We start from the raw sequence: 27,035 nt of genomic DNA on the forward strand, positions 1-27,035 counted from the left end.
ATTAGATTAGGAAATGAGACACTTAAAGTAGTAGATGAGTTTTGCTATTTAGTGAGCAAAATAGCTGATGATGGTCGAAGTAGAGAGGATATAAAATTAGACTCGCAATGGCAAGGAAAGGGTTTCTCAAGAAGAGAAATTTGTTAACGTTGAGTAGGAAGCTTTTGAAATGTGGTGCTACAGAAGAATGTTGAAGATTAGGTGGGTAGATCACATAACTAATGGGTAGGTATTGAATAGGATTGGGGAGAAGCTAGTGGCACAACTTGACTAGAAGAAGGGATCCGTTGGTAGGACATGTCCTGAGGCATCAAGGGATCACAAATTTAGCATTGGAGGGCAGCGTGGAGGGTAAAAATCAAAGAGGGAGGCCAAGAGATGAATACACTAAGCAGATTCATAAGGATGTAAGTTGCAGTAAGCACTGGGAGATGAAGAAGCTTGCACAGGATAGAGTAGCATGGAGAGCTGCATCAAACCAGTCTCAGGACTGAAGACAACAACAACTACACAAAATACATGCAGTGTGACTTACACTTGAAGAAATTCTAGCAGAACTAGAGAACCATCAAGAGAATGACGATGAAGATGATGATATAGAATTAACGGTTATTCCACCCAACGCAGATGTAACAATAGATGAAGAAGATATTGACGAAAATGTACTGCACAAAGAGTCTGTTGTACAAGATGTAGCCGGTACTTTAGAGCTCATAACCAGCGAGATGATGCTAATGCTACAGTTGTACCTCCAGAAGCCAAAAGAAGGAAGGCGTTAGGAGATGGAGCAGGTGGTACGTTATCTACAAAAAGATATAAATTTAAGTGGTATAAATGTCAACCAACATCCACAAACACTAGTGAACCAGGGAAGACGAACGAACATTATGTTGCGCAATGTCTAGCAAATAAGACAGTGCCCCAGGTGTTTGAGGATTATTTTTTCTGGGAACTAATGGATACTGTTATTAAACAAAGTGAAATCTATGCTTGCCAAAATAACTAAATAAATTTTCTGCTAACCAAAGAAGAACTAAAATCATCTATCGGCATTCTACTTCTGAGTGGTTACCATAAGCTTCCCCATGAGAATATGTACTGGGAACAGGATCCTGATGTCTGTGTTCCTTTAGTCTTCAACTCAATGTCAAAAAATAGGTTTTAGAAAATAAAGAGATTCATTCATCTCAATGACAACTCCAAAATAGACAGAAACGACAAGATGTACAAACTGAGGTTGTACTTTGAAATGCCGAAAAAGGAATTTGGTAAATGTGGCGTATTTCATTCGGAACTCTCAATCAATGAAATGATGGTACGTTATTATAGCAAACACTCAGCTAAAATGTTTCTGAGGGGAAAGCCTGTCAAATTTGGATACAAAATTCGGTATCTTACAAGTTCCAATGGCTTTCTTTATAATTTTTCGACGTACTGTGGCAAGAATGACAACAAACTGGAGCCTTTAGGTGCAAAGGTAGTAAATGAACTAACCAGCATGATTCCAGAATCAGAGTGTTCGAATTATAAACTTTTCTGTGACAACTTTTTCACCAGTGTTGACTCAGTGATCACACTCGGAAAGAGTAAAGTGAAAGCTACAGGAACAATACCAGAGATCCAAACTGATGTATCTCCTTTTATTGACTCGAAAGGAATGGCAAAAGAAAAGGACAGAGGATTCTATGACTACTTGTTTGACAAAGAGAACGAAGTTCTGTTTGTGAAATGGAGTGGCAACAAACTAGTATGAGTAGCAACAAATTACATTACTATTACTCCTGTAAGTTCTACTAAAAGATATTCACGGGCAAAGAAAAAGGAAATATCTGTTAAAATGCCACATTTCATTGAAGAATACAATGCTCATAGGGTGGCGTACATCTATTGGACAAGCAGATATCACTTTATAGGAGGAGGGTAAGGTTAAAGATGTGGTAGTGGCCATTATTCACATAGATGGTAGATATCTTCGTAGTAAACACATGGCGTGCATACCAAATTGCTAACTCTATTGAGAAGCTCTCACTTTTGGATGTCCGACAGAGAATAGTGATGTTTTACCTACCAAAGAAAACAGGATCAGTACCAAAACGCAGAGGACCACATGGAAGGAAATTGATGGGAGGACGGGAGAGCACAGATGTACGATTAGATCCAGGAAATCATTTTATTGTGCCAAGTAAAACACAGAAGAGATGTGCTTACTGCAAGAAAATCCAACCAAAATTTTGTGATAGGTGCAATGTTGGTGTACACGACAAATGTTTTTCTTCATTGTTGTTTCTTATAAAATTTTGCATGGAGAATAAGGTTAGAATTTGGATAGCGCATTTGGCCAACGTCCCAAAAATGTGACGGTCTTTAGTTTTTGTTCTAATAAATTGAAAATTTTCAAAACAACTTGTTATTCAATTAATCACTCAATGTAACTTATTTATGTATAAAAGTTTGCAAAAAAAAAAAATTGATCAGATAGAGTTTTGGCTAGTAATGGGTTAAATGCATATGGAAAAAATTTACAACAATATTTTTGTCACAGAGTGATACTTTTTACATCTTCGAAGTCGAGTGGATAAAAACATTACACTTAATGAGCACTGAAGCCTTCTCCAATGTGGCATGTGTGCTTTAACTGACTAATAATGGGTGATGTGATGCAATACTACATTCCTGTGTTTCGGAAAAAAAGCTGCTGCAAAAGTGTAAGTTCAATCCCATGCGACGGTATGATCTATGCCACACAAAAGCTTCAGTCAATTTGAATATACAAAAAACGGCTTTCAGAAGTTATTGGCAATGGCAGAAAATATTATAATGCAATCACCATAATAGAACTTTATGGACATAATGCCTATAGCTCGAAACGATCAGACTTATGTGATCTACACACACATATCTATGGAAAAACAAAGATGGAATACGAAGTGTAAGTAAATGTCAGGAGATGGAATTCATGCACTTACCTACATGCTTACGTTGGCAACATCTGCCACACAGGATCGATCATTGGACTTAAAAGGAAAGAGTGCCAACCAGGCATGTATATGGAATGGCTTTATTCTTTAACCACAGGAGAAGTTAATACTAATGACTAACTTGATGATTTCAGAGTGCTAGCTGCTAACAGATAATATAGTGTAAATGGAGAGATTAAAAAAAAAATCTGCTCTCCTAGTGGCGGCAGAAGAGACAAAGGGGAAGGAATAGAGTTGAAGGAAAAGGAATGAAGGGTTTAGGGAAAGGGATACAGTTTAAAAGTCACCCGGAACCCGAGGTCATGAGAGACTTACCGGACGGGATGAGAAGGAGAAAAGTTGTTAAGAGAGTAAGCAAAGCACAGTATGAGGGGAAAATACGTTTTTGGGGCCAATTTTATGAATGTATAAGAATGTAGTTAACATAGGAATTGGTAGATCTTAGGCTGCAGAATTCATGAAATTTGTTTTTTCAGCACACACGCCTCATTGCAGATTTATTATTTCAGAAGGTATGATTACTACTGTCTAAATGTAACAAGTAAGTGTAAAAACTCTGTATTAACACAAACAGCAAAAAATGTCAATTTTAGACAAATGTAGAATGTGAAAGAAGTGTGTTTTTTTTTAACGGGAATTCGGGAAATAATTGCTCAGCCCCCTCACCCCGCGCCCCTTATTTTTTAATGACTAGCGATCAGTCATCAAATACAATACATTAAACAATAGTTCTCAATATGGGCACCACGTAATACTCTTACTGCCTGTTTCCGTGCAATGAAAACGAATATTCTCTCTCATAAATAAGGTTCCCCATAATTTAATATCATGCAGTTCTTACATCAAGCTTGTTTACAAAATGATTAGTTTATCTTAGCAAAATTACTGTTGAGTCATTCCATGTCAAATCAACACACCTATTTTACCTCACCCTCATAGATTTTGCTGAAAGTTGGTATACTTATAGTGAACACTGAGACTAAGAAAAATACCAAATTTCAATTTTTCATCTCAAACCATTCCTGAAATATGGCTATGTAAACTTTTCAAAAACCAGCCAAAAATGTGTGACCGGACTTCTTTTAAATTGTCCTAGGAGCTGCCCTAATTGAGCTAGAGAACTGGGAAAGGCAGCATTATGCATGCTCTTTCCAGGGATATAACAAAACATAGCTTCTAATTAATAAGCTTTTTCAAAATACTAATTAATATTTTGATTTTTTTTTACAAAAGTACATAATTAAAAATTTTCAAAATATTCCCATAACTACTTCATACTATTGTAAATCCCATGGCAAAATATAAATCTGGGATGATGATGGGCTCATTGTTAAAAAAAATTATTCCGAACTCTTGTTTTTCACCAATGGCTCTAGTTTGACCAAACTGACCTTTAACAAACAGGAATATCTTTAAAATATACTGAAAGGTAAGTAAAAAAAAGCATTAGAAATGTCAAAACTTCACCTTATTAAACCAAAACTAATATGCATATTTCATAATTAAGTTGATTGCTTATTTTAATTTCATACAACTTCACTAACCGTATATTAACCAATATAACAAAAATAAGAAATTGAGCATTTTACTACAACCTGAAATTGAGCATTTAACTACAAACTGAAATTGAGCATTTAACTACAAACTGAAATTAAGTATGAACAAGTACAAGTATTTACAAAATACTTCTGGTCCATGATGTTTGAAATGGAACTATTAAACAAATTAAATACGTAATGCTTGTTTTTGAGTAACAGGTATCTGCACATGGCTAAATTTAACACAATAGGTACTAACAATAATTTTGAAACAAATTTATATAAAATATACAGTAATGCTAACCTGAGACAAAAATTAAGTTTTGAGTTGAAAGCAGTTTCCCAATAAATTGTCTTGGAACTTCACATATTACATTTTAATAAAGCTGACTGGGTTTGGTTTACATCACTTTAATTACTAATGTATGTTCTCCCTGTCGGAGTAAATGGATTCACTTTTGTGAGAAAATCCACAACTGACACCCACAGGACATCTGCATGTGCAGGATAAGAGAATGACTTAGCTGGTCCGCATGGATGAAGAAAAGTTATTTTTACTTCATCAAGTACTTCGTTTTTTTCTAAAATGTACCCAAGCCACCAGTTTCTGCCATATACAGTGGTGGCATAGCCTGATACATGTTGTAACTTCAGTTTGTCTGGTGATGTAGTTACTTCCCTCTCCCAACTCTGCATACCACCGGAGAAATATTTGACTATTAATTTTGATGTAGTGTTGGGAATGAAACCGTGAAATTGCTGTGTTCCTTTGATTGTCAATGAGTCTTCAAGCCACATTTTTAAGAATATTTCTGAAGCAGCGTTGTCTTCTTGAGTGGAATAGGCAAAAATCAACATTTGTGATATTATTTACTGCCCACTCAAATAGATCTTATGCGGTTTGGATCTGATTTTGGTATGGCCTTCGCAAACCTGCACGAGCTGCCAGTCTCTTTACTGAACCCCCTACACCATCACAAGGCCCTTTCCCATGTGCTGTGGCTGAAAAGTGGCGCTCAGCTTTTATGTTGAAGTCTTCCTCATGAAGGCAACGGTTCAGGAAGTTTTTCTTATTTTTATAATGAGCGGCAGAACCGTCAGAATAATAGTATATCTTTTTTGGAATCTTTTGAAACTTGTTTGTTAGATATGAAATTCGCTTCTTTTGGAAGGTGTAAACCACCATTGTATTGTGCTCCAGGCAATCAGAAACAATGGCAAAGCTCATATGCTCAATTTTGTCTTCCTGTTTGTAATATATAACAAAAGGATGAAAGGCAATCTGTTGTCTTGTCCAATGGAAACTCTGATCTTCATCCTATAGAATTATACTATAATTTTCTGAAAAATCACAAATGACAACAAATTCAGATTCCATAAGGTTTTCTCTTGTGGGGTTAAGGAATGTTCGTTGTTGCTTGGTAATGAAGTCATGCTGAATCAAAGTCAACATGAATTCTTCAGAAGTTTTCTGAACAATTTCCAGATTACATCGGTCAACTGACATCCACTACCAGAACTGAACTTGTTTAAGTTTTCATGAAAAGAGTCTTTTAAAATTTTACGTATAACAGTTTCTCCTGGGCAGTATTCACAGTTTTCCATGTTACAATCAACTGATGATGGGTTGCAAAGCACTTTTGCAATGCACTGCTTATAACTGTTTAAGGTGCTGTTTGTTACTGCATTTAGTTTGGCATTTTCTATCATTAATTTTATGTTTTGGTGAGTTGTGCACACGCAGACAGTGTGTGTGCCACTCCGGCCAGCTTATACACAATGTTTTGGTCTCAACTCGGCAAATTTAGAGAAACCTATTTTCATGTTAGGAAACATGTCTTTAAAATGCTTGTAAGATTCTTTAAGGTTACACAAAATAAGTCTTTTTGATATTTTTGTTTTATTTCCACTTGTGTTTGTGATTGTCACACAATCTTTAATACCTGGCATTGCCCTGCTAACTTAATCATTTTCATAAAATGAATGTACAGTTTTGACAGTTTCTGTTGGTAAACACTTCCCTGGTTTTGGGTTTGGACCTTCCATGAATCTTCTCTTTCAAAATTTGTTTGGAGTGCCGAACAATGTAATTAGGAGCATTAAATTCCCTCATTATTTTCCTGATACTCCACTTTTCAGGTAAACTTGGAAGAATCATTAGTTTTTTTGCTCTACTTGCAGAATGTTTAAAGTTTCTTTTAAGATTTTCAAGAACGGTTTCTTCAGTATCAGTATCTGACGAAGAAGTTTCAGGAGCAACAAAAAGTTTACGTGTCATTGATGAGATTTTCTTCACTTTTGATTTGGTGTAATGCCTAGATGTTAGTTTTCTCTTGTCACCTAGTTCTTGAAGTGTTGAGTTACATGTTTTAACAGCTACTGGAGTTGGAGTGAAGTCAGGGCCTTGGTCTCTGATGATTATCTCTGGTCCAGAAGATTCTTCAACACTTTCATCACTGATGGGCTCTGGCGTATTTTTCAATTTGGTTACATCATTCCTACATTTATCACAAATCTTGGCACCACTTGGTATTTGAGGAAATAATTTGGGCATTCATGTTGTGACATTTCTCAGTTTTTTTCTGTCTCTAATAAAATGATTTGACTTCTTCGACGGATAACAACACTGCATTTTTACTTGGTTCCATATTTATACAAAAAACACGCAAAGCCTTAGAAGGTAACAATGCAGGCTACATCATCTCAACAATGGCTCCAGTCTCTGAATTATTGTACAGACATCAAGCCCTGGGCATACCTTGAAGGTCAGTTTGGTCAAACTAGGGCCGTTAGTGAAAAACAAGAGGCCGGAATAATTTTTTAACAATTAACCCATCATCCCACATTTATATTTTGCCATGTGATTTACAACGGTATGAAGTACTTATGGAAATATTTTGAAAATTTTCAATTATGTACTTTTAGTAAAAAAATTAAATCAAAATATTAATTACCATTTTGAGAAAGGTTATTAATTAGAAGCTATGATTTGTTGTATATCTCTGGAAAGAGCATGCAAAATGCTGCCTTTCCCAGTTCTCTAGTTCAATTAGGGCAGCTCCTAGGACAATTTAAAAAAAAGTCCTGTCACACATTTTTGGCTGGTTTTTCAAAAGTTTACATAGCCATATTTCAGGAATGGTTTGAGATGAAAAATTGAAATTTGGCATTTTTCTTAGTCTCAGTGCCCACTATAAATATACCAACTTTCAGCAAAATCTACGAGGGTGAGGTAAAATAGGTGTGTTGATTTGACATGGAATGACTCAACAGTAATTTTGCTAAAATAAACTAATCATTTTGTAAACAACAAGAGCATGAAAAATGCTGCAAAATGACACCTTTCCCAGTTCTCTAGCTCAATTAGTGCAGCTCCTAGGACAATTAAAAAAAAAGTCCATTCACACATTTTTGGCCAGTTTTTGAAAAATTTACATGACCATATTTCAGGAATGGTTTGAGGTAAAAAATTGAAATCTGGTATTTTTCTTAGTTTCAGCACCCACTATAATTATACCAACTTTCAGCAAAATCTAAGAGGGTGAGGTAAAATTTTGATTTAAAGTGTGTTGATTTGACATCTGTTATGCTCCACCGAACAACTCTTTTTTGACAAAAGAAATTTCATAAAATTGCTAAGGTATTGCTAAAATACATACCTGAGGGGTTAGATGAATGTGTTTGTCAGGATCAAACTTTGTATCATTCTGTACGCCAGCTCCTTCATCCAAATGTGATCTTCCTAATAAACAATGTACATAACGCTCCAGTACATACCACAACATTTCTGTGAAGAATGGGTACCTGAATTTTTGGGGCACCTGGAAAATTACATAGGTTTATATTTCTTATTAAGACAATCAATATTAACCCTTTCGCTGCTACAGATGTACTCTCTCCACTCCATACAGCGGGCGAGTTTTGTTAGGGCTGCACTGTTCACCAAATGGTGGTGCCTTTGCCGAGATTATTTGTGTTCAGCCAACATGAAATACTTATCTAATTTTTAGGTGAAAATAATTGATTTTTGCACGTCACACAGTATGGTATCTTCATTACTGCACTGCACCACATTAAGTAAAACATTGCACATAATATTTTGCTGAGATAAACAGATATTGCATAAGCTTTGCGTATGGTTGATTTTAGATCATACATTACACTGAATGAAATTTAGACAAGAAATCGAAATTTTATTTAAACTGAGAGCGGAATGGTATCTTATTTCATCCATCCAGTTATTGGATGGACACGAGAGACATGCCGATTCACATCCTCGCACTTCGCAAATCATATGGTCATATCAAGCGAGATATCTCAAATGATTCAAGATATTTAAACGAGCTTTTCTGCAAATGATAGCACACAATAAGGCATCATATGTTGGATGATAAAGAGTCGAAACTTTTTTATTGCCCAAGATATGGGAGCAATTCGTCTGCAGCAGTGAGTCAGCTGTTCAGGACACATACAGATGTTCACAGCACTGTAGGAATACGCAAGTGGTGGGCATACATTCATCCACAGCACCTGGGAGCAGTATAGCAGGATGTGTATACAAGCTGACAGCAGCGAAAGGGTTAACCATAGGCTAAAGTTTCCAAAAGAATTTGCAACACTCAACAGCATCAAAAGGTAACGATTATTATAGAGATCCTTAACCTTTAAATGCAGTTCTTTGCAAAGAAACTACACGTCACAAAAATTCTAGTTTAAGAGAAAAGCAAGTCTAGAAACTGTTTAGAATACGAGGTGCTGCACTATAAACCTTTGTCAAAACACAGTGTTTAATAACATACAGTAATACTAATTGCTGGAAAGATCTGCAAGCAAATATATTTTATTGATGTACTTTTGCATTCTCTTTAAAAGACTAATTACAGAACGATACAGATTATGAACAATTAAAAAGGGACCAGATACGGAAAAACAAGCAAGAAGCAAAAAAGAAAGCAAAAGCGACTGTTCATGAGAAGACTAAGGTGCAAAAGCAAATCATCATTTAAACGACATTTTACGTTGTGTACAATTAAAATGTATTTACTTGTGTTTGATCCAGTAAATCATTTCAGTACATTGTTCATACATACAATATAGGTCAAGCCAGGAGTCACAATTTATAATTACAGTTGTTATGAAGTGAGACTACATGATCAAGACAATCAACATTGTTATGGCACAGTGTATGTAGTTATATTTTTGATAAACATTGTGTATGAGAGCAAGGAGAAAATATACCAGCCTAATACAAAGATAGTGTTTACACTAAAGAAATTCTGTTTGCACAAGAATGCTATTCAAGTAACAATTTTACCTAAAGAATACTGATAAAATACTTTGTTGGACAATTTACTGCAAACAGAGAGTGACCCACAGTTAGTGGACATTTGTAAGGAGTCTACTACTTTATTTTTTAAAAAAAGGTTGGCTGAATCCAGCCATAGATTTCTTCAAGGCGATGCAAACAACATGCAAAACAACGACCAGATTTGAAAACACAAAAAAATGAGTGCACTGTAGTTATCAGGCAACTGACAGGTAAAGGTACGCGAAATAGCTAATACTATAGCTTCTACGTCTACATTTATACTCCACAAGCCACCCAATGGTGTGTGGCGGAGGGTACTTTACGTGCCACTGTCATTACCTCCCTTTCCTGTTCCAGTCGCATATGGTTGCGGGAATAACGACTGCCGGAAAGCACCCGTGCGCACTCGAATCTCTCTAATTTTACATTCGTGATCTCTTTGGGAGGTATAAGTAGGGGGAATCAATATATTTGGTACCTCATCCAGAAACGCTCCCTCTCGAAACCTGGACAGCAAGCTACACTGTGATGCAGAACACCTCTCTTGCAGAGTCTGCTACTCGAGTTTGCTAAACATCTCCGTAGCGCTATCACGCTTACCAAATAGACTTGTGACGAAATGTGCCGCTCTTCTTTGGATCTTCTCTATCTCCTCTGTCATGCCGACCTTGTACAGATCCCACACTGACGAGCAATAATCAAGAATAGGTCAAACGGGTGTGTAGTAAGCCACCTCCTTTGTTGATTTTTCCAAGGACTCTCCCAAGGAAACTGAATCTGGCACCCGCCTTACCAACAATTAATTTTATATGATCGTTCCACTTCAAATCATTCCGTACACATACTCCCAGATATTTTACAGAAGTAACTGCTACCAGTGTTTGTTCTGGTATCATATAATCATACAATAAAGGATTCTTCTTTCTATGTATTCGCAATACATTACATTTGTCTATGTTAAAAAGGGTCAGTTGTCACTCCCTGCACCAAGTGCCTGTCCGCTGCAGATATTCCTGCATTTCGCTGCAATTTTCTAACGCTGCAACTTCAATATATATAACAGCACCATCCGCGAAAAGCCGCATGGAACTTCCGACACTACCTACAAAGTCATTTAGGAGAATGACTACACTATGTTTTATATTAACTATGAGAAAACTTTGTAGAAATTGTGTGCTGCATTTGTTATACTCTGATCAAAAGCAAATGCAAAAGTTAAGCTTCCCCCTAATTTTTGACTGTTTTAAAAGGATTGCCAATTGTTTCTTATGCCACTATACTATGGAGACGTGTGCCAATAGCTGCATACCAGAAATCAGTATGTAGGGTGGGAAGCCAGTGGTCCTGTACAAAAGAGGCAAAGTTCACAACAAAAAACTACAGCTTTGCTTTTCTAGGATTGTGTGAAAGGAATATGACAGTAAGTGGTGGACATCACTCAAATTTTCTGTACCAACAAGATGACAAACATCAGAATAGTCCCAGATTGTAAAAGAATAAAAACAATATCATCTTTCATTGAGAAACTGCTCGTGTCCACAAAGACTCTTTAGAAATACAAAGATCTGATGCACAAATTGTTGGTAACACCCAAACACAGTCAGGCTTGGCACATTCTGGATTCCATCTAGTACTACAACTAAAGAAATTTGAGCTCAATTGCAAGGAAGCAGGAAAGGGAGAGGAGAGAAGCAAACAAGGGGAAAGACTATGCAGGTGTGTTGGTGAGATAGAAAACATGTGCAGGACTGGACGGAAGCAGGGAAGGGGATAGTCATCTCCACCACCCCCCCCCCCCCCAGCGCTATCCCTCTCCGAAACCACCCCGCACCTCTTCTGAACCCCCACTACCTACTCCAACTAGACTTATACTCACATCAGACACATTTGGGCCTTAGCAGCCAGAGATGTCATTGGCCATGACTGAGGGAGAGTTTTCTACGTCTAATGAAGGACTTAGTCAAAAGCCTGATTTTTTTTTTCTTTCAATATTTATAATTGTGCCTGCCTAGAACTCAACACGTCCTTTACATGGTGAGTAGCAATCTACCCTGTCCACATTGCCAATTTATAAATAACTACATAGAAAATTAAGTAATTTTTTTCCTTGTGGGAACACTGAATGCCAGGCAAGAAATTTTCTCCATGGCTTCTTACACTGCATGTTAACTGAAAATATAAGAAGCATCCGTCTGCTGGGTGGTAGTCAACAGTATGCGAATGAGGAATTGTTTCTGGAACAACATTAATTAATGCCACAGAGGAAGCTCATGAATGAAACAAACATCCACGCATTGGGAAGGAAAATCACCCAGAATTTTTGGAACAACCTTTTCCTCTGTGCTAAGTTTCTCTTTTGTCAAGTGATCAGATCTTTGACTTTGTCTGTAAGTGTGCTGTCAGTTTTGCATTAGAATGTGTATTACAAACTGGAACTTTGTCCTAACTTTTATTTTCTTCCAGAAAGGTAAATTGCCTAATTTCTGAAATGCGACATGTATGCTTCTGCAGACTGCACAAAATACGGGAAGAAATAATATATTTGCCGAAACTTCCTGGCAGATTAAAACTGTGTGCCCGACCGAGACTCGAACTCAGGATCTTTGCCTGTGAGTACCGGGCGTGAGTCGTGCTTCGGTAGCTCAGATGGTAGAGCACTTGCCCGCGAAAGGCAAAGGTCCCGAGTTCGAGTCTCGGTCGGGCACACAGTTTTAATCTGCCAGGAAGTTTCATATCAGCGCACACTCTGCTGCAGAGTGAAAATCTCATTCTGGAAACATCCCCCAGGCTGTGGCTAAGCCATGTCTCCGCAATATCCTTTCTTTCAGGAGTGCTAGTTCTGCATGTTTCGCAGGAGAGCTTCTGTAAAGTTTGGAAGGTAGGAGACGGATACTGGCAGAAGTAAAGCTGTGAGTACCGGGCGTGAGTCGTGCTTCGGTAGCTCAGATGGTAGAGCACTTGCCCGCGAAAGGCAAAGGTCCCGAGTTTGAGTCTCGGTCGGGCACACAGTTTTAATCTGCCAGGAAGTTTCATATCAGCGCACACTCCGCTGCAGAGTGAAAATCTCATTCTGAATCCATTTGTCAGTTATGCACAAAAAATTTTCAGTTAAAAGAATTTTAAAAAAGCTGACATCCATAACCAAAGATTCTACCAATTCATATTTTGACTTTCCTTTTACATCAGTCCTAGAACTACAAAAAGAGCTACTTAAAACAAAACAGATTCACTCACATGTGTTGTGTCCTCAACTTGAGCAGTTTTTAGTTGTTTTTCAATACCAAATGAGTGAAGAAAATTTCCGCCAAAAACAAGGGAATCTACAGGTGTGTAAACAGCATGTATCCAGCCAGTGGGAATGAAGAAAGTATTTCCTGCAGTAAGGGTGACACGACCACACTTGTCCACAGTATCACCAAAGAAGACGTCTCCCTGTTTTCCAGACAGCACCCACTGCTCATACAGTTGCAGGTTGCGTTCCGTAGGAGGTATCAGCCAAAATATCTGAAACACACACAAAGCAAAATTTATTCTCTTATTCAACAGTAATTCAGGCAGAATTCAAGCAAATACTGTATTATCGTTCAACATATCAAGTGGGAATAAAGATGGCTAAACAGAAATTGTAAAAGCCACACTGAAAGTTAATTACTTTTATGCCACATATACACTGAAGCACCAAAGAAACTGGTCTAGGCACGCATATTCAAATACATAGATATGTAAACAGGCAGAATATGGCACTGTCATAGACAATGCCTGTAAAGGACAACAAGTGTCTGGTGCAATTGTTAGATCAGTTATTGCTGCTACAATGGCAGGTTGTCAAGATTTAAGCGAGTCTGAATGTAGTGTTATAGTCGACGCATGAGCGATGGGACACAGCATCTCTGAGTTAGCAATGAAGTGGGGATTTTGCCATATGACCATTTCACGAGTGTACCATGAATATCAGGAATCTGGCAAAACATCAAATCTCTGACATGGCTGTAGTCTGAAAAAGATCCTGCAAGAATGGGACCAACGACAACTGAAGAGAATCGTTCAATGAGACAGAGCTGCAACCCTCCCACAAACAGCTGTAAATTTCAATGTTGGGCCATCAACAAGGGTTAGCTTTTGGAGCCGAAGGCCCACCCATGTACCCTTGATGACTGCACGACACAAAGCTTTATGCCTCGGCTGCACCTGTCAACAATGACATTAAACTGTTGAAGACTGGAAACGTATTACCTGGTTGGACGTGTCTCGTTTCAAATTGTATTGAGCAGATGGATGTGCACGGGTGAGGGGACAATTTCATGAATCCATGGACCCTGCATGTCAGCAGGAAATTGTTCAAGCTGGTGGAAGCTCTGTAATGGTGTGGGATGTGTGCAGTTCGAGCAATATGGGACCCCTGATATTTCTAAACATGACACAGATGACACGTCCATTGGGCACTCCAATGGACTTTGCCAATTTCAGCATGACAGTGCAACACCCCACATGTCCAGAATTGCTACTGAGTGAACTTTCTTCCCAGTTTAAACACTTTTGCTGGCCACCAAACTCCCCAGACATGAACATTACTGAGCAGATCTGGGGTGCCTTGCAATGTGCTGTTCAGAAGAGATATCCACCCCCTAGTATTCTTAAGGATTTATGGACAGCCCTGCAGGATTCATTGTGTCAATTCCCTCCAGCACTACTTCAGACATTAGTTGAGCCCATGCCACGTCGTGCTGCGGCACTTGTGTGTACTCGCAGGAGCCCTACAAGATATTAGGCAGGAGTACCAGTTTCTTTCGCTCTTCAGTGTAGCGTCAAGTTGGAATAAAGATGGCTGAATGGAAATTATGAAAGCCACCCAAAAATTAGTAGAAAGTCAACAAAGGATACTATGAAAAAAAAAATTAAGATGGGGGTGATAAGTATGCTAGCGCCTCATTTTCTGAATAAAGCTGTAAGAAACAACACAATAACAATGAAAATAACAGATTTCCTCTCAGACACACTACCACAACTTGGCATCAAATGACATTTACCTGTAGCTTAACAATTTTTATTAGAAAGAAAAATCAAAATGAGCAAATTTAACAATAGTAGTCCCTTGGTAAGTCCTAACAAGAAGCCCTCTGAAATATTTGTTTGATGTAAATGGTCAACAAAATAGATTTTATTTTTTACAATTTACATCCATCAGTGCCCCATGAAAGATTATAGGCATTTCCCCACATCATGATGAACACTGGGTTAAATTTATCCAGTGGTGTCAAAATAATTTTATAAGAAAGCAGTCTCAGCAGAACCTCAATATTTAGGGGGACACTAAGTTCAATTGATACTCCGCATATGAAATGAATATGAAGCATATAAGATAATAACACCAAACTTACTGATAAATAATTTATACCATAGTTTTCAAAATATTTACCTTACTCCCTTTGAGTATATGGTACCAAACAGAAGTTCCACCGAAGTCAACATGGAAGTCTGTGTAGCACCCTTTCACAGACATGAGGCAATACTTCTGCACCTTGGGATACATCATCTCATCAAGCACATTAGTTGATTCTGTTTGAGCCTCTTTAAGATGACGGGGCCAAACGCAATCAACCCAGTCGATTTGACGTACCTGGAAAATAATAAATATGAAGCTATATATGAGATCTCAAACCTGAAGATAAATACAAACATGAAAATAAAAAATATTGCTTTAAAATGTGACTTTTGAAAATATACAAGAAAAAGAGCACAGATAGTGACACATACAGTACACAATATTAAATACTAATTCAACATTTGCTACACAATTTACAGTTAACTTTAATTTTATTAGGAAACAAATATATCTAAATCTGAAATTACAGGGTCTGGGATGTTAATATTAGCTTCCATAAATCAACAATAACAACATGAAAAATACTTCCAACACCTGTCGCGTGTTATTGCTACTAAACATTAGTTGGTTCACATTTGTGCAATGTAAACAAGTGCACTGGCTGTAAACCAAGTGTGTGGATTTAATGGTTTATACATTACAATTAATGAAGGTTACAGAGCTCAAGTTGCACAGTAGTGAACAATATAAAATACAGGATAGTTTGATTGAAAAAGTAACAGCCAGTACAGCAAACCAATATGATACAAGAAATTTTGTCATGGTTGTGGGTCCCATGGTGAGTAAAGTTACTGACACATGAAATTAATTTTGAGTTTTAAAAATAGCAAGAATGTGTAACTGACATTAAAAAGGATACTTACAACAGTAGGAGTCTGAATATAATTTTCTAGTTTGGTGTGGCTGAATTCTAACGAAATTACATTCAGAAGTTTTTCTTTTTTGGGGTCATCATAATAGCGCTGCCATTCCTTCATTGTCATCTCTACATTCTTCTGTGTGTTAACGTCCATTACATCTAATATGCGCCTCGATCCTGTGGGGAGCAACACATTTACATTACATTTCTCAAATGGGAGCATTGCAACTGAGCAACACAAATCTTAAAACCACGAACTCAGGCATGTATGCTAAATACTATGTGGAATAAAACAAAGCTGTTAAATGCATAACATTCCTATCCAAACAGTAACTTACTGTCTATGTCTTGAAATGAAAATTCACCTAAGACAATAGAAAACAAATGTATTAGTGTGTATTATGAAATAGAGATACTTGTAAAATGAGAAAATCTTACCACAGACATAAATAAATCGATAGAAAAGTACTTTACATACCAACACACATACGAACATCATTTACGGAGAAATTTGGACTTGGTACCCTTAAACCCAATCCAGCCTTATCTCTGAATAGTAATGGGGTGTTGAAACCATGCCTTTGCAGATAAGCTAAGTTGAAATCTGAAAACATCAACAGCCATTATAGCAACAAACACAGTTTTAGTTATGGTGATAAATTCAATAGCAATCATTCCTTACCTGTTCCCTGCATTTCTTTCACAAAGCATTGCGGAAACCTGTCTGTTTCCATCTTGTCCTCCAGACGAAATGATCGGCGGCCCTCAATTTCCTCATCGCCCAGAGCCCAATCATCTGTGTAGTGCTTTCTTTCTTTCCTATCTCTCTACAAAAGGAAAATGCTTTCAGACACTAAGGGAAACGAAGGGCCAAGAAGCAACAAATAAATATTTAGCAATAGTACAATAAACTTTCGTTAAGCCCTCAAGCATTCACAGAATTTCAAAACAAATCGCCGGTATATACCATACCAACAAAAGAGACTGCATTGAAAAACTCAACACCTGCCAGCAGATCGTATCAGTTCACGTAAACTTCTGGAATACCATATTTATACTTCCAACTAGCGTTTCAGAAGAGCATACAGTGAGAATCGGGTTATGACATTGCTATTATCAGAAAATGTGCAACAAATATGCAGGTACAAGGCGCATGCCGATAATCAATAACACTCGACCCAACTAGAAATAGAAGAGGCAAATCGTCAAAATCTCTAGCATATATAACACGCTTAAGAATATAGCCCAACCTCAAATGGTGACAGACAACGAAACAGAGCTGAATTAATACAATTAGCGTGTTAGCCACATCCTCAACCCAGCATCTTCCCCCGCGCGTTCCAGTAGCGTCACACAAGGATGCATCCAGTACTGTATCTCGAAAACACAGTAGTTCAGCTGCCATGAAAGCACACCATACACGCAACGGGCAAGGACCATCACAACTCAACTGATACTATTAATTAAGCGATCTACGTACCGGTCTAATAATGTATTCTCGCTGTGGCACAGGGCGCGTACTCTCACACTTCTTAGTTGCAGCCGCCATTTTGATTAACTGTGTATTCTGGGAGACGAGAGTACAGTCGCAGTAAAACAAAACCTGTTTTATGCGCCGCGCTTTTGATTTACTGCACACGTGTTTACACTCTTTAGACGTGAAAATACGAATAAAATGCTGACCGACAGGGACGAAAGCTCTCTTCATTCGGTGCAGAAAAATCATCCAACAATTATTTGATCATTCTCTTTACGATCTACCCAAATTCGACATTTGTTATGTTTAAGCTGTCAAACTGCGCACTCTTCGTACGAGAAAAACAGAAATAATGTAATGATGCGCGCGGTATTAATGTGAATAAACAATGTCATATGTCTCGTAACAATTAATATTTTGTTCGCCTTTAACACTGACACTTTACGAACTATGAGTGATGACAATGTTTTCAAAACATTGGGAGAAGTGTTACAAAAACACACAGCTCTAACTGCCATAAAACTAATTTAGCGCTGCCAATTGTTGAATAGCAACTAACAGCAACACTCTGTTTCCAATTATTGCAACGCCTTTCAGTTTTGTTTACATTCCTTACACCTGTAGTCTTAAAAGCTGACCCACTTACTATTAGCATATTGGTGACACACAGTGGGATTCTCAAGCAGCCAATGCGGCCACACAAATCAAACTGACCTTAATAAACATGTAATATGAATCAATATTCCACAGTCTGTCAGCACCTAGCAACAACCTTTAATGTTTACATGGGAGTTCGTGACTTACGCGATTGCCATGATGGCGACTGCAAAAATTATCGGCGTACTTCAAACATAATATTAACCTCATCCATTGACACGAATGCTAAGAAAAGTAGGAAAGGCGTCTACTTACTAGAGTCCTTGTTAGCACGCGCTTTCCGGATATGTTGTCGTCCATTCCAAGCCCTTCAACAGGCTGCGACTCGTAGTGCGATTTCATCCAGCGCTCGGACAGCTCCGCAGACGCTACCGCTCCCTTCGCCACCATTTGCTCGACTCCCGCAGATTACGCTTATGACGAGTGTCGTCATGTCTACCAACATAAAATTTGCTTCGTGACCTGTTGGGAACATTGCGTCCACAGCAAAGTAAGTTGGCAACGGCGTACGTATTGTGGCGCTCGGTGTAACCATTCCTTTAACTACTGCAGAATAACAAATTGTTTGGTGGGAATTTGAATGACGAGTTAGAACGGAAGTTTACACATGCCACAGAAACGAGGCGTTAATATCGGTATGTGATTTACAAGCATTTCATTAGAAACTGGTTTATTTTAAGTGCTTATTGGTCGGGAAAAAATTATTGTAATCTCTTGTAAATCAGATTACATTTCGCAGTCTGTCGCTTCTTGTCATTTCAAGTTGTCAACTTCTTGACATTGTTCTACAATACTGTGTAAACTATTATATTCATTTGTAATATATTCTACGAACCACCGACACTCGCTTCAGCCAATTGCATGTTTTATATTCGACCCGTGAGTACACTCTAGTACCACAATAGAAGAATGAATCTATAATAAAAGTTTATCATTGTAGGTTAGGTCAATTTATCACTTCATTTACGTTTGAAACAAATGTTTTGGAGGAATACACTTCCAACATCAGTTGAATTTATTTGAAAATTAACGTATATACTTTTAGAAGTACTATTTTCTGCGGAACCTGTGACACCCTTTCGGCACTTTTCAAATCATAGAATCAACATGACACACTTTTTATTACGTATTATGATACTGTAAGGTGGATGCAAAAACTTCCGTGTTAACTACTTTTTAAGTAAGCTCAGCTAATGGTGGAAGAATAATCTTCCGACACATCTGGTGGAAACAAAGTAAAAGTGACTGCTTTTTTTCTATATTTCATTGAGTACGTGTAAGTAAATTGTAAAAGATGAAAGATGCGAATAATTCCATTTCGCATTCGGTGACAAATGTTTCCTTTTTCGTAGCATAAAGCGCGCAGATCGAACTTGTTGGAATAGCATTCCACGACCGTTTACACTTAACTGATGTACGCCAAATGGGTTATTTATGAAACAGTGAACTAAATGCCAAAGGCTTACTAGTTTCAAAAATAAAAATAACGCGATTTTGTCAACTCAGTAACGACAAGAAGTAGATGATATTACGTCTTTTAGATATTCAAAATCTGTTTCTGAACCATATGTCTCTTAAAAAAAGTCCGTAGCATTTGTTGGGAAACTGTTCCTTCGTGCAATTACTATACAGGATGAGTTTGCTAAAAGAAGACAAACTGCAGGTAACGACCCATTAGAGTAAATTTTAATTTTTATTATTTTTGTTTTGTATCATCAGTCTCCTGACTGGTTTGATGCGACCTGCCACGGATTCCTCGCTCGAGGGGATAACGAACAGGTAAGGTACTAGAAAAAGTATACCCACGTGAAGGAGGAGGTAAAAAATGTTCGACAGTGTACTTTTCAATGATTGAAAGTATACATGAGAACACGAAGCAAGTGGGAATGCTGTGCCTGTACAAGTGTTTTAGCCCCACACTCAAAGAGGACATACGTGATGCCTTGCTATAGGAAAGTCGCGGAGGCGACTCCTTAATAACGATTTATTTTGTCCAAACGACCGTTTTTGCTGCTTCTGCTCTCAGGGATCGTTTCCCGCAGTTTGTGTGTATTTGGCGAAATCATCATGTATAAACAAACACACAAATTTTTAAATAATGTTGTAAGCCTCCAACTTATGCTGTTGTTAGTCACTCTATTATTACAAAAAAAATTTAAAACTTGTATACATTCTTTAAGTTGTAATATTAACATATAGATAAATTTTTAGTACAAGAATTGCACAGTATCTTCTGTAGACAGTGCTGCATAGAATTGAGTTGTCGCATAAGTTCGTAGCGTTTTTCTATAAGTTTAATAAACTCAACAGATACACATAACAGAGACTTCAGTCATCAATAATATATTCTACATTATTTACGACAGTCTGCCAATGCTGGGGTAACTTTTCGATTCCGCGACTATATAAATCACTTGATGTTGAGGCAAAGAGCCATGTTCGCAGCTGGTTTTCATCCGGAAATTCCTTGAAGGTTGCTCAAATGAGGACGTAAGGTCAGGTTAATAAAGCGGGTGTGCAATGACATCCCATACTATAGTATTTTTTGTCAGTGTAGCGGAAAGCGGGCGGGCATTATCGTGGAGTAACATCATTTCACGCAGTCTATCTGGTCGTTGTTCTTGGATCAGGTATGCAAGACGTCTCAGTTGTCGACAATAAACGTCAACAATGATGGTTGCACCTCGGGGAAGCAAATTGTGGTGCGCCACACGGTCGCTGGTCCACCAGATGCGTAACATTTTCTGTTGTGGATCCGCGCTCGTCTCTGTACGGGAAATTGCTGATTTGTCTGGGGAAAACCATTCCTTTCTTTTTTATATATTAGCGTAAAGATACCAATGACGATACAGGATAGGAGTGATTGTTGTTCACGAGTCAGCTGATGATGAGCAAGCAGGGATGCACACATGGCCAACGCCTTTTTTTTTTTTTTTTTTTTTTTTCATCGGATTTGCCAGTTCTCTAGTACAGGGTTTAAATGCTCTTCATCAAATCCCAAAGGTCTTCCCGAACATAAGAGAGTCACTAATGTCAAAATGGTCCTCCTTAAAACGAGAAGAATTCTCTTGTAGTGCTCTGTCTACATCTACATGGATACTCTGCAAATCATATTTAAGTGCCTGGCAGAGGGTTCATCGAACCACCTTCACAATTCTCCAATCTCGTATAGCGCGCGGGAAGAATGAACACCTATATCTTTCCGTACGAGCTCAAATATCCCTTATTTTATCTTGGTGATCGTTCCTCCCTATGTAAGTCGGTGTCAAAAAAATACTTTCGCATTCAAAGGAGAAAGTTTGTGATTGTAATTTCGTGAGAAGTTTATGTCGCAACGAAAAACCCCTTTCTTTTAATGATGTCCATCCCAAATCCTGTATCATTTCTGTGACACGGTCTCCCATATTTCGCGTTAATTTAAAACGTGCTGCCTTTCTTAGAACTTTTTCGATGTACTCAGTCAGTCCTATCTGGTAAGGATCCCCACACCGCGCAACAATATTCTAAAAGAGGACGGACAATCGTAGAGAAGGCACTCTCCTTAGTAGGTCAGTTACATTTTCTAAGTGTCCTGCCAATTAAACGCAGTCTTTGGTTAGCCTTCCCCATAACATTTTCTGTGTGTTCCTTCCAATTTAAAATGTTCGTAATTGTAATTCCTGAAGAGGGGCAGCAAGCAGCCTTTTCAATAGTTGCAGGGGCAACAGTCTGGATGATTGACTGATCTGGCCTTGTAACACTAACCAAAACAGCCTTGCTGTGCTGGTACTGCGAACGGCCGAAAGCAAGGGGAAACTACGGCCGTAATTTTTCCCGAGGACATGCAGATTTACTGTATGGATAAATGATGATGGCGTCCTCTTGGGTAAAATATTCCGGAGGTAAAACAGTCCCCCATTCGGATCTCCGGGCGGGGACTACTCAAGAGGACGTCGTTATCAGGAGAAAGAAAACTGGCGTTCTACGGATCGGAGCGTGGAATGTCAGATCCCTTAATCGGGCAGGTAGGTTAGAAAATTTAAAAAGGGAAATGGATAGGTTAAAGTTGGATATAGTGGGAATTAGTGAAGTTTGGTGGCAGGAGGAACAAGACTTTTGGTCAGGTAAATACAGGGTTATAAATACAAAATCAAATAGGGGTAATGCAGGAGTAGGTTTAATAATGAATAAAACAATAGGAATGCGGGTAAGCTACTACAAACAGCACAGCGAACGCATTGTTGTGGCCAAGATAGACACGAAGCCCACGCTTACGACAGTAGTACAAGTCTATATGCCAACTAGCTGTGCAGATGACGAAGAAATTGAAGAAATGTATGATGAGATAAAAGAAATTATTCAGATAGTGAAGGGAGACGAAAATTTAATAGTCATGGGTGACTGGAATTCGGTAGTAGGAAAAGGGATGGAAGGAAACGTAGTAGGTGAATATGGATTGGGGGTAAGAAATGAAAGATGAAGCCGCCTGGTGGAATTTTGCACACAGCATAACTTAATCATAGCTAACACTTGGTTCAAGAATCATAAAAGAAGGTTGTATACATGGAAGAATTCCGGAGATACTAAAAGGTATCAGATATATTATATAATGGTAAGACAGAGATTTAGGAACCAGATTTTAAATTGTAAGACATTTCCAGAGGCACATGTGGACTGTGACCACAATCTATTGGTTATGAACTGTAGATTAAAACTGAAGAAACTGCAAAAAGGTGGGAATTTAAGGAGATGGGACCTGGATAAACTGACTAAAACAGAGGTAGTACAGAGTTTCAGAGAGAGCATAAGGGAACAATTGACAAGAATGGGGGAAAGAAATACAGTAGAAGAAGAATGAATAGCTTTGAGGGATGAAGTAGTCAAGGCAGCAGAGGATCAAGTAGGTAAAAAGACGAGGGCTAGTAGAAATCCTTGGATGACAGAAGAAATATTGAATTTAATTCATGTAAGGAGAAAATATAAAAAAATATATAAAAAATGTAGTAAATGAAGCAGCCAAAAATAATACAAACGTCTCAAAAATGAGATCAACAGGAAGTGCAAAATGGCTAAGCAGGGATGGCTAGAGGACAAATGTAAGGATGTAGAGGCTTATCTCACTAGAGGTAAGATAGATACTGCCTACAGGAAAATTAAAGAGACCTTTGGAGAAAAGAGAACGACTTCTATGAATATCAAGAGCTCACATGGAAACCCAGTTCTAAGCAAAGAAGGGAAGGCGGAAAGGTGGAAGGAGCATATAGAAGGTTTATACAAGGGCGATGTACTGGAAATGGAAGAGGATGCAGATGAAGATGAAATGGGAGATACGATACTGCGGGAAGAGTTTGACAGAGCACTGAAAGATCTGAGTCGAAACAAGGCCCCGGGAGTAGACAACATTCCATTAGAACTGCTGACGGCGTTGAGAGAGCCACTCGTGACAAAACTCTACCATCTGGTGAGCAAGATGTACGAGACAGGCGAAATACCTTCAGACTTCAAGAAGAATATAATAATTCCAACCCTAAAGAAAGCAGGTGTTGACAGATGTGAAAATTACCGAACTATCAGTTTAATAAGTCACAGCTGCAAAATACTAACGCAAATTATTTACAGACACATGGAAAAACTGGTAGAAACCGACCTCGGGGAAGAGCAGTTTGGATTGCGTAGAAATGTTGGAACACGTGAGGCAATACTGACCTTACGACTTATCTTAGAAGAAAGATTAAGGTTAGGAAAACCCACGTTTCTAGCACTTGTAGATTTAGAGAAAGCTTTTGACAGTGTTGACTGGAATACCCTCTTTCAAATTCTGAAGGTGGCAGGAGTAAAATACAGGGAGCGAAAGGCTATTTACAATTTGTACAGAAACCAGGTGGCACTTATAAGAGTCGAGGGACATGAAAGGGAAGCAGTGGTTGGGAAGGGAGTGAGACAGGGTTGTAGCCTCTCCTCAATGTTATTTAATTTGTATATTGATCAAGCAGTAAAAGAGACAAAAGAAAAATTCGGAGTAGGTATTAAAATCCATGGAGAAGAAATAAAAACGTCGAGGTTCGCCGATGACATTGTAATTCTGTCAGAGACAGCAAAGGACTTGGAAGAGCAGTTGAACGGAATGGACAGTGTCTTGAAAGGAGGATGTACGGTGAACATCAACAAAAGCAAAACGAGGATAATGGAATGTAGTCGAATTAAGTCGGGTGATGCTGAGGGAATTAGATTAGGAAATGAGACACTTAAAGTAGTAAAGGACTTTTGCCATATGGGGAGCAAAATAACTGATGATGGTCGAAGTAGAGAGGACATAAAATGTAGATTGGCAATGGCAAGGAAAGCGTTTCTGAAGAAGAGAAATTTGTTAACATCGAGTATAGATTTAAATGTCAGGAAGTCGTTTCTGAAAGTATTTGTATGGAGCGTTGCCATGTACGGAAGTGAAACATGGACGATAACTAGTTTGGACAAGAAGAGAATAGAAGCTTTCGAAATGTGGTGCTACAGAAGAATGCTGAAGATTAGATGGATAGATCACATAACTAATGAGAATGTACTGAATAGGATTGGGGAGAAGAGGAGTTTGTGGCACAACTTGAAAAGAAGAATGGATCGGTTGGTAGGACATGTTCTGAGGCATAAAGGGATCACAAATTTAGTACTGGAGGGCAGCGTGGAGGGTAAAAATCGTAGAGTAAGACCAAGAGATTAACACACTAAGCAGATTCAGAAGGATGTAGGCTGCAGTAGGTACTGGAAGATGAAGAAGTTTGCACAGGATAGAGTAGCGTGGAGAGCTGCATCAAACCAGTCTCAGGACTGAAAACCACAACAACAATAGGTATTTAGTTGAATTTACGCCTTTTAGATTAGACTGATTTATCGTGTAACCGAAGTTTAAGGCGTTCATTTTAGCACTCATGTGGATGACCTCACTCTTTTCGTTATTTAAGGTCAATTGCCACTTTTCGCACCATTCCGATATTTCTTCTAAATCGGTTTGCTGTTTGTTTTGATCTTCTGATGACTTTATTAGTCGATAAACGACAGCGTCATCTGCAAACAACCGAAGAAGGCGGCTCAGATTGTCTCTCAAATCGTTTGTATAGATAAGGAACAGCAAAGGGCTTGCTTGGGAACGCCAGCCAATCACTTCTGTTTTACTCGTTGACTTTTCCGTCAACTATAACGAACTGTGACCTCTCTGACAGGAAATCACAGATCCAGTCACATAGCTGAGACGATATTCCATAAGCATGCAATTTTACTACGAGCCGCTTGTGTGGCACAGTGTCAAAAGCCTTCCATAAATTCAGAAATACGGAATCGATTTGAAATCCCTTGTCAGTAGCACTCAGTACTTCATGTGAAAAAAGAGCTAATTGTGTTTCACAAGAACGATGTTTTCTAAACCCATGTTGACTGTGTGTCAGTAGACCGTTTTCTTCGAGGTAATTCATTATGTTCGAACACAATATATGTTCTAAAATCCTGCTACATATCTACGTTAACGATATGGGTCTGTAATTTAGTGGATTACTCCAATTACCTTTCTTGAATATTGGTGTGACCTGTGCAACTTTCCAGTCTTTGGTTACGGACCTTTCGTCGAGCGAACGGTTGTATATGATTGTTAAGTATGGAGCTAATGCATCAGCTGTCCAACGGCAACTTCCCCATTCACAGCGCAGCCATTCACAACGCAAATATTTCTGGCTGCCTACGGTGCTGCCTCACATCTATTGATGTCAAACAGAAGAACATGTCGGAAATGTTGCCATTTCTCCACTCGGCACTCCATTTTCTAGCGTCCACAGCTCCACTTAATATCTCCAAATGACAAAATGACTATACGTAAACTCAGACAGCGACAGTGAACTACAAATAAAAAAATGACAATCGTTAAATAAACCAATAGCAACGGGAATACCAACATGAAAAATAAAAACACCACGAACTTATGCACCAACATAATATTTAATGACCAACTTCTGGAATCCTCACAAGTTGTTGTAATTAATCAGAATTACAACAACTCTTGATGATTGCACGAATCCATTCTTCAGATGTACAGCAAAAATAGGCACATGTACGAAAAAATATTTTCTGCTACAGAATAATCATTTAATGGACGACTGTTCCACTAGTGCCTGACAGCTGTGGATGCAAAGTGGTGTCTCGCCAGAAGCCTCCAGAGGAGTCGTAGTCAACCTTGTTCCTACTGCCCTCTAGTGGGCTTCGGCTTTCATGGTGAGCGGCAGGTGGTAGGGATCTACATCTACATCTACATCCATACTCCGCAAGCCACCGTCAGGTGGCGGAGGGTACCATGAGTACCTCTATCGGTTCTCCCTTCTATTCCAGTCTCGTATTGTTCGTGGAAAGAAGGATTGTCGGTATGCTTCTGCGTGGGCTCTAATCTCACTGATTTTATCTCTTCGCGAGATATACGTAGGAGGGAGCAATATACTGCTCGACTCTTCGGTGAAGGTATGTTCTCAAAACTTTAACAAAAGCCCGAACCGAGCTACTGAGCGTCTCTCCTGCAGAGTCTTCCACTGGAGTTTATCTATCATCTCCGTAACGCTTTCGCGATTACTGAATGATCCTGTAACGAAGCCCGCTGCTCTCCGTTGGATCTTCTCTATCTCTTCTATCAACCCTATCTTGTACGGATCCCACACTGGTGAGCAGCATTCGAGCAGTGGGCGAACAAGCGTACTGTAACCTACTTCCTTTGTTTTCGGATTGCATTTCCTTAGGATTCTTCCAATGAATCTCAGTCTGGCATCTGCTTTACCAACGATCAACTTTATATGATCATTCCATTTTAAATCACTCCTAATGCGTACT

At 38.5% G+C, this 27,035-nt stretch overlaps 1 protein-coding gene across 3 annotated transcripts in view; it reads right to left on the bottom strand.

The window, feature by feature from the left end:
- The window catches only part of LOC126284485 (jmjC domain-containing histone demethylation protein 1), a 118,734-nt gene extending 100,137 nt beyond the window's left edge, over positions 1–18,597 (bottom strand). For 2 of the 3 annotated variants that reach the window (XM_049983445.1, XM_049983442.1), the window contains exons 1-7: positions 18,456–18,597; positions 16,749–16,893; positions 16,545–16,670; positions 16,071–16,243; positions 15,241–15,441; positions 13,059–13,328; positions 8,176–8,337 (exon numbers count right to left, since the gene is read on the bottom strand). In XM_049983445.1, coding sequence (XP_049839402.1) covers positions 8,176–8,337; positions 13,059–13,328; positions 15,241–15,441; positions 16,071–16,243; positions 16,545–16,670; positions 16,749–16,893; positions 18,456–18,590 — 1,212 coding nt within the window. In that variant the 5' untranslated portion in view covers positions 18,591–18,597. Of the gene's footprint in view, positions 1–8,175; positions 8,338–13,058; positions 13,329–15,240; positions 15,442–16,070; positions 16,244–16,544; positions 16,671–16,748; positions 16,894–17,546; positions 17,624–18,455 lie in introns of those variants that run through there. The other variant, XM_049983443.1, reaches the window with a different exon arrangement.
- Between the last annotated feature and the right edge of the window lie 8,438 nt (positions 18,598–27,035).

Source organism: Schistocerca gregaria, chromosome 8 (genome assembly GCF_023897955.1).
Source record: "Schistocerca gregaria isolate iqSchGreg1 chromosome 8, iqSchGreg1.2, whole genome shotgun sequence".
Taxonomy (NCBI): domain Eukaryota; kingdom Metazoa; phylum Arthropoda; class Insecta; order Orthoptera; family Acrididae; genus Schistocerca; species Schistocerca gregaria.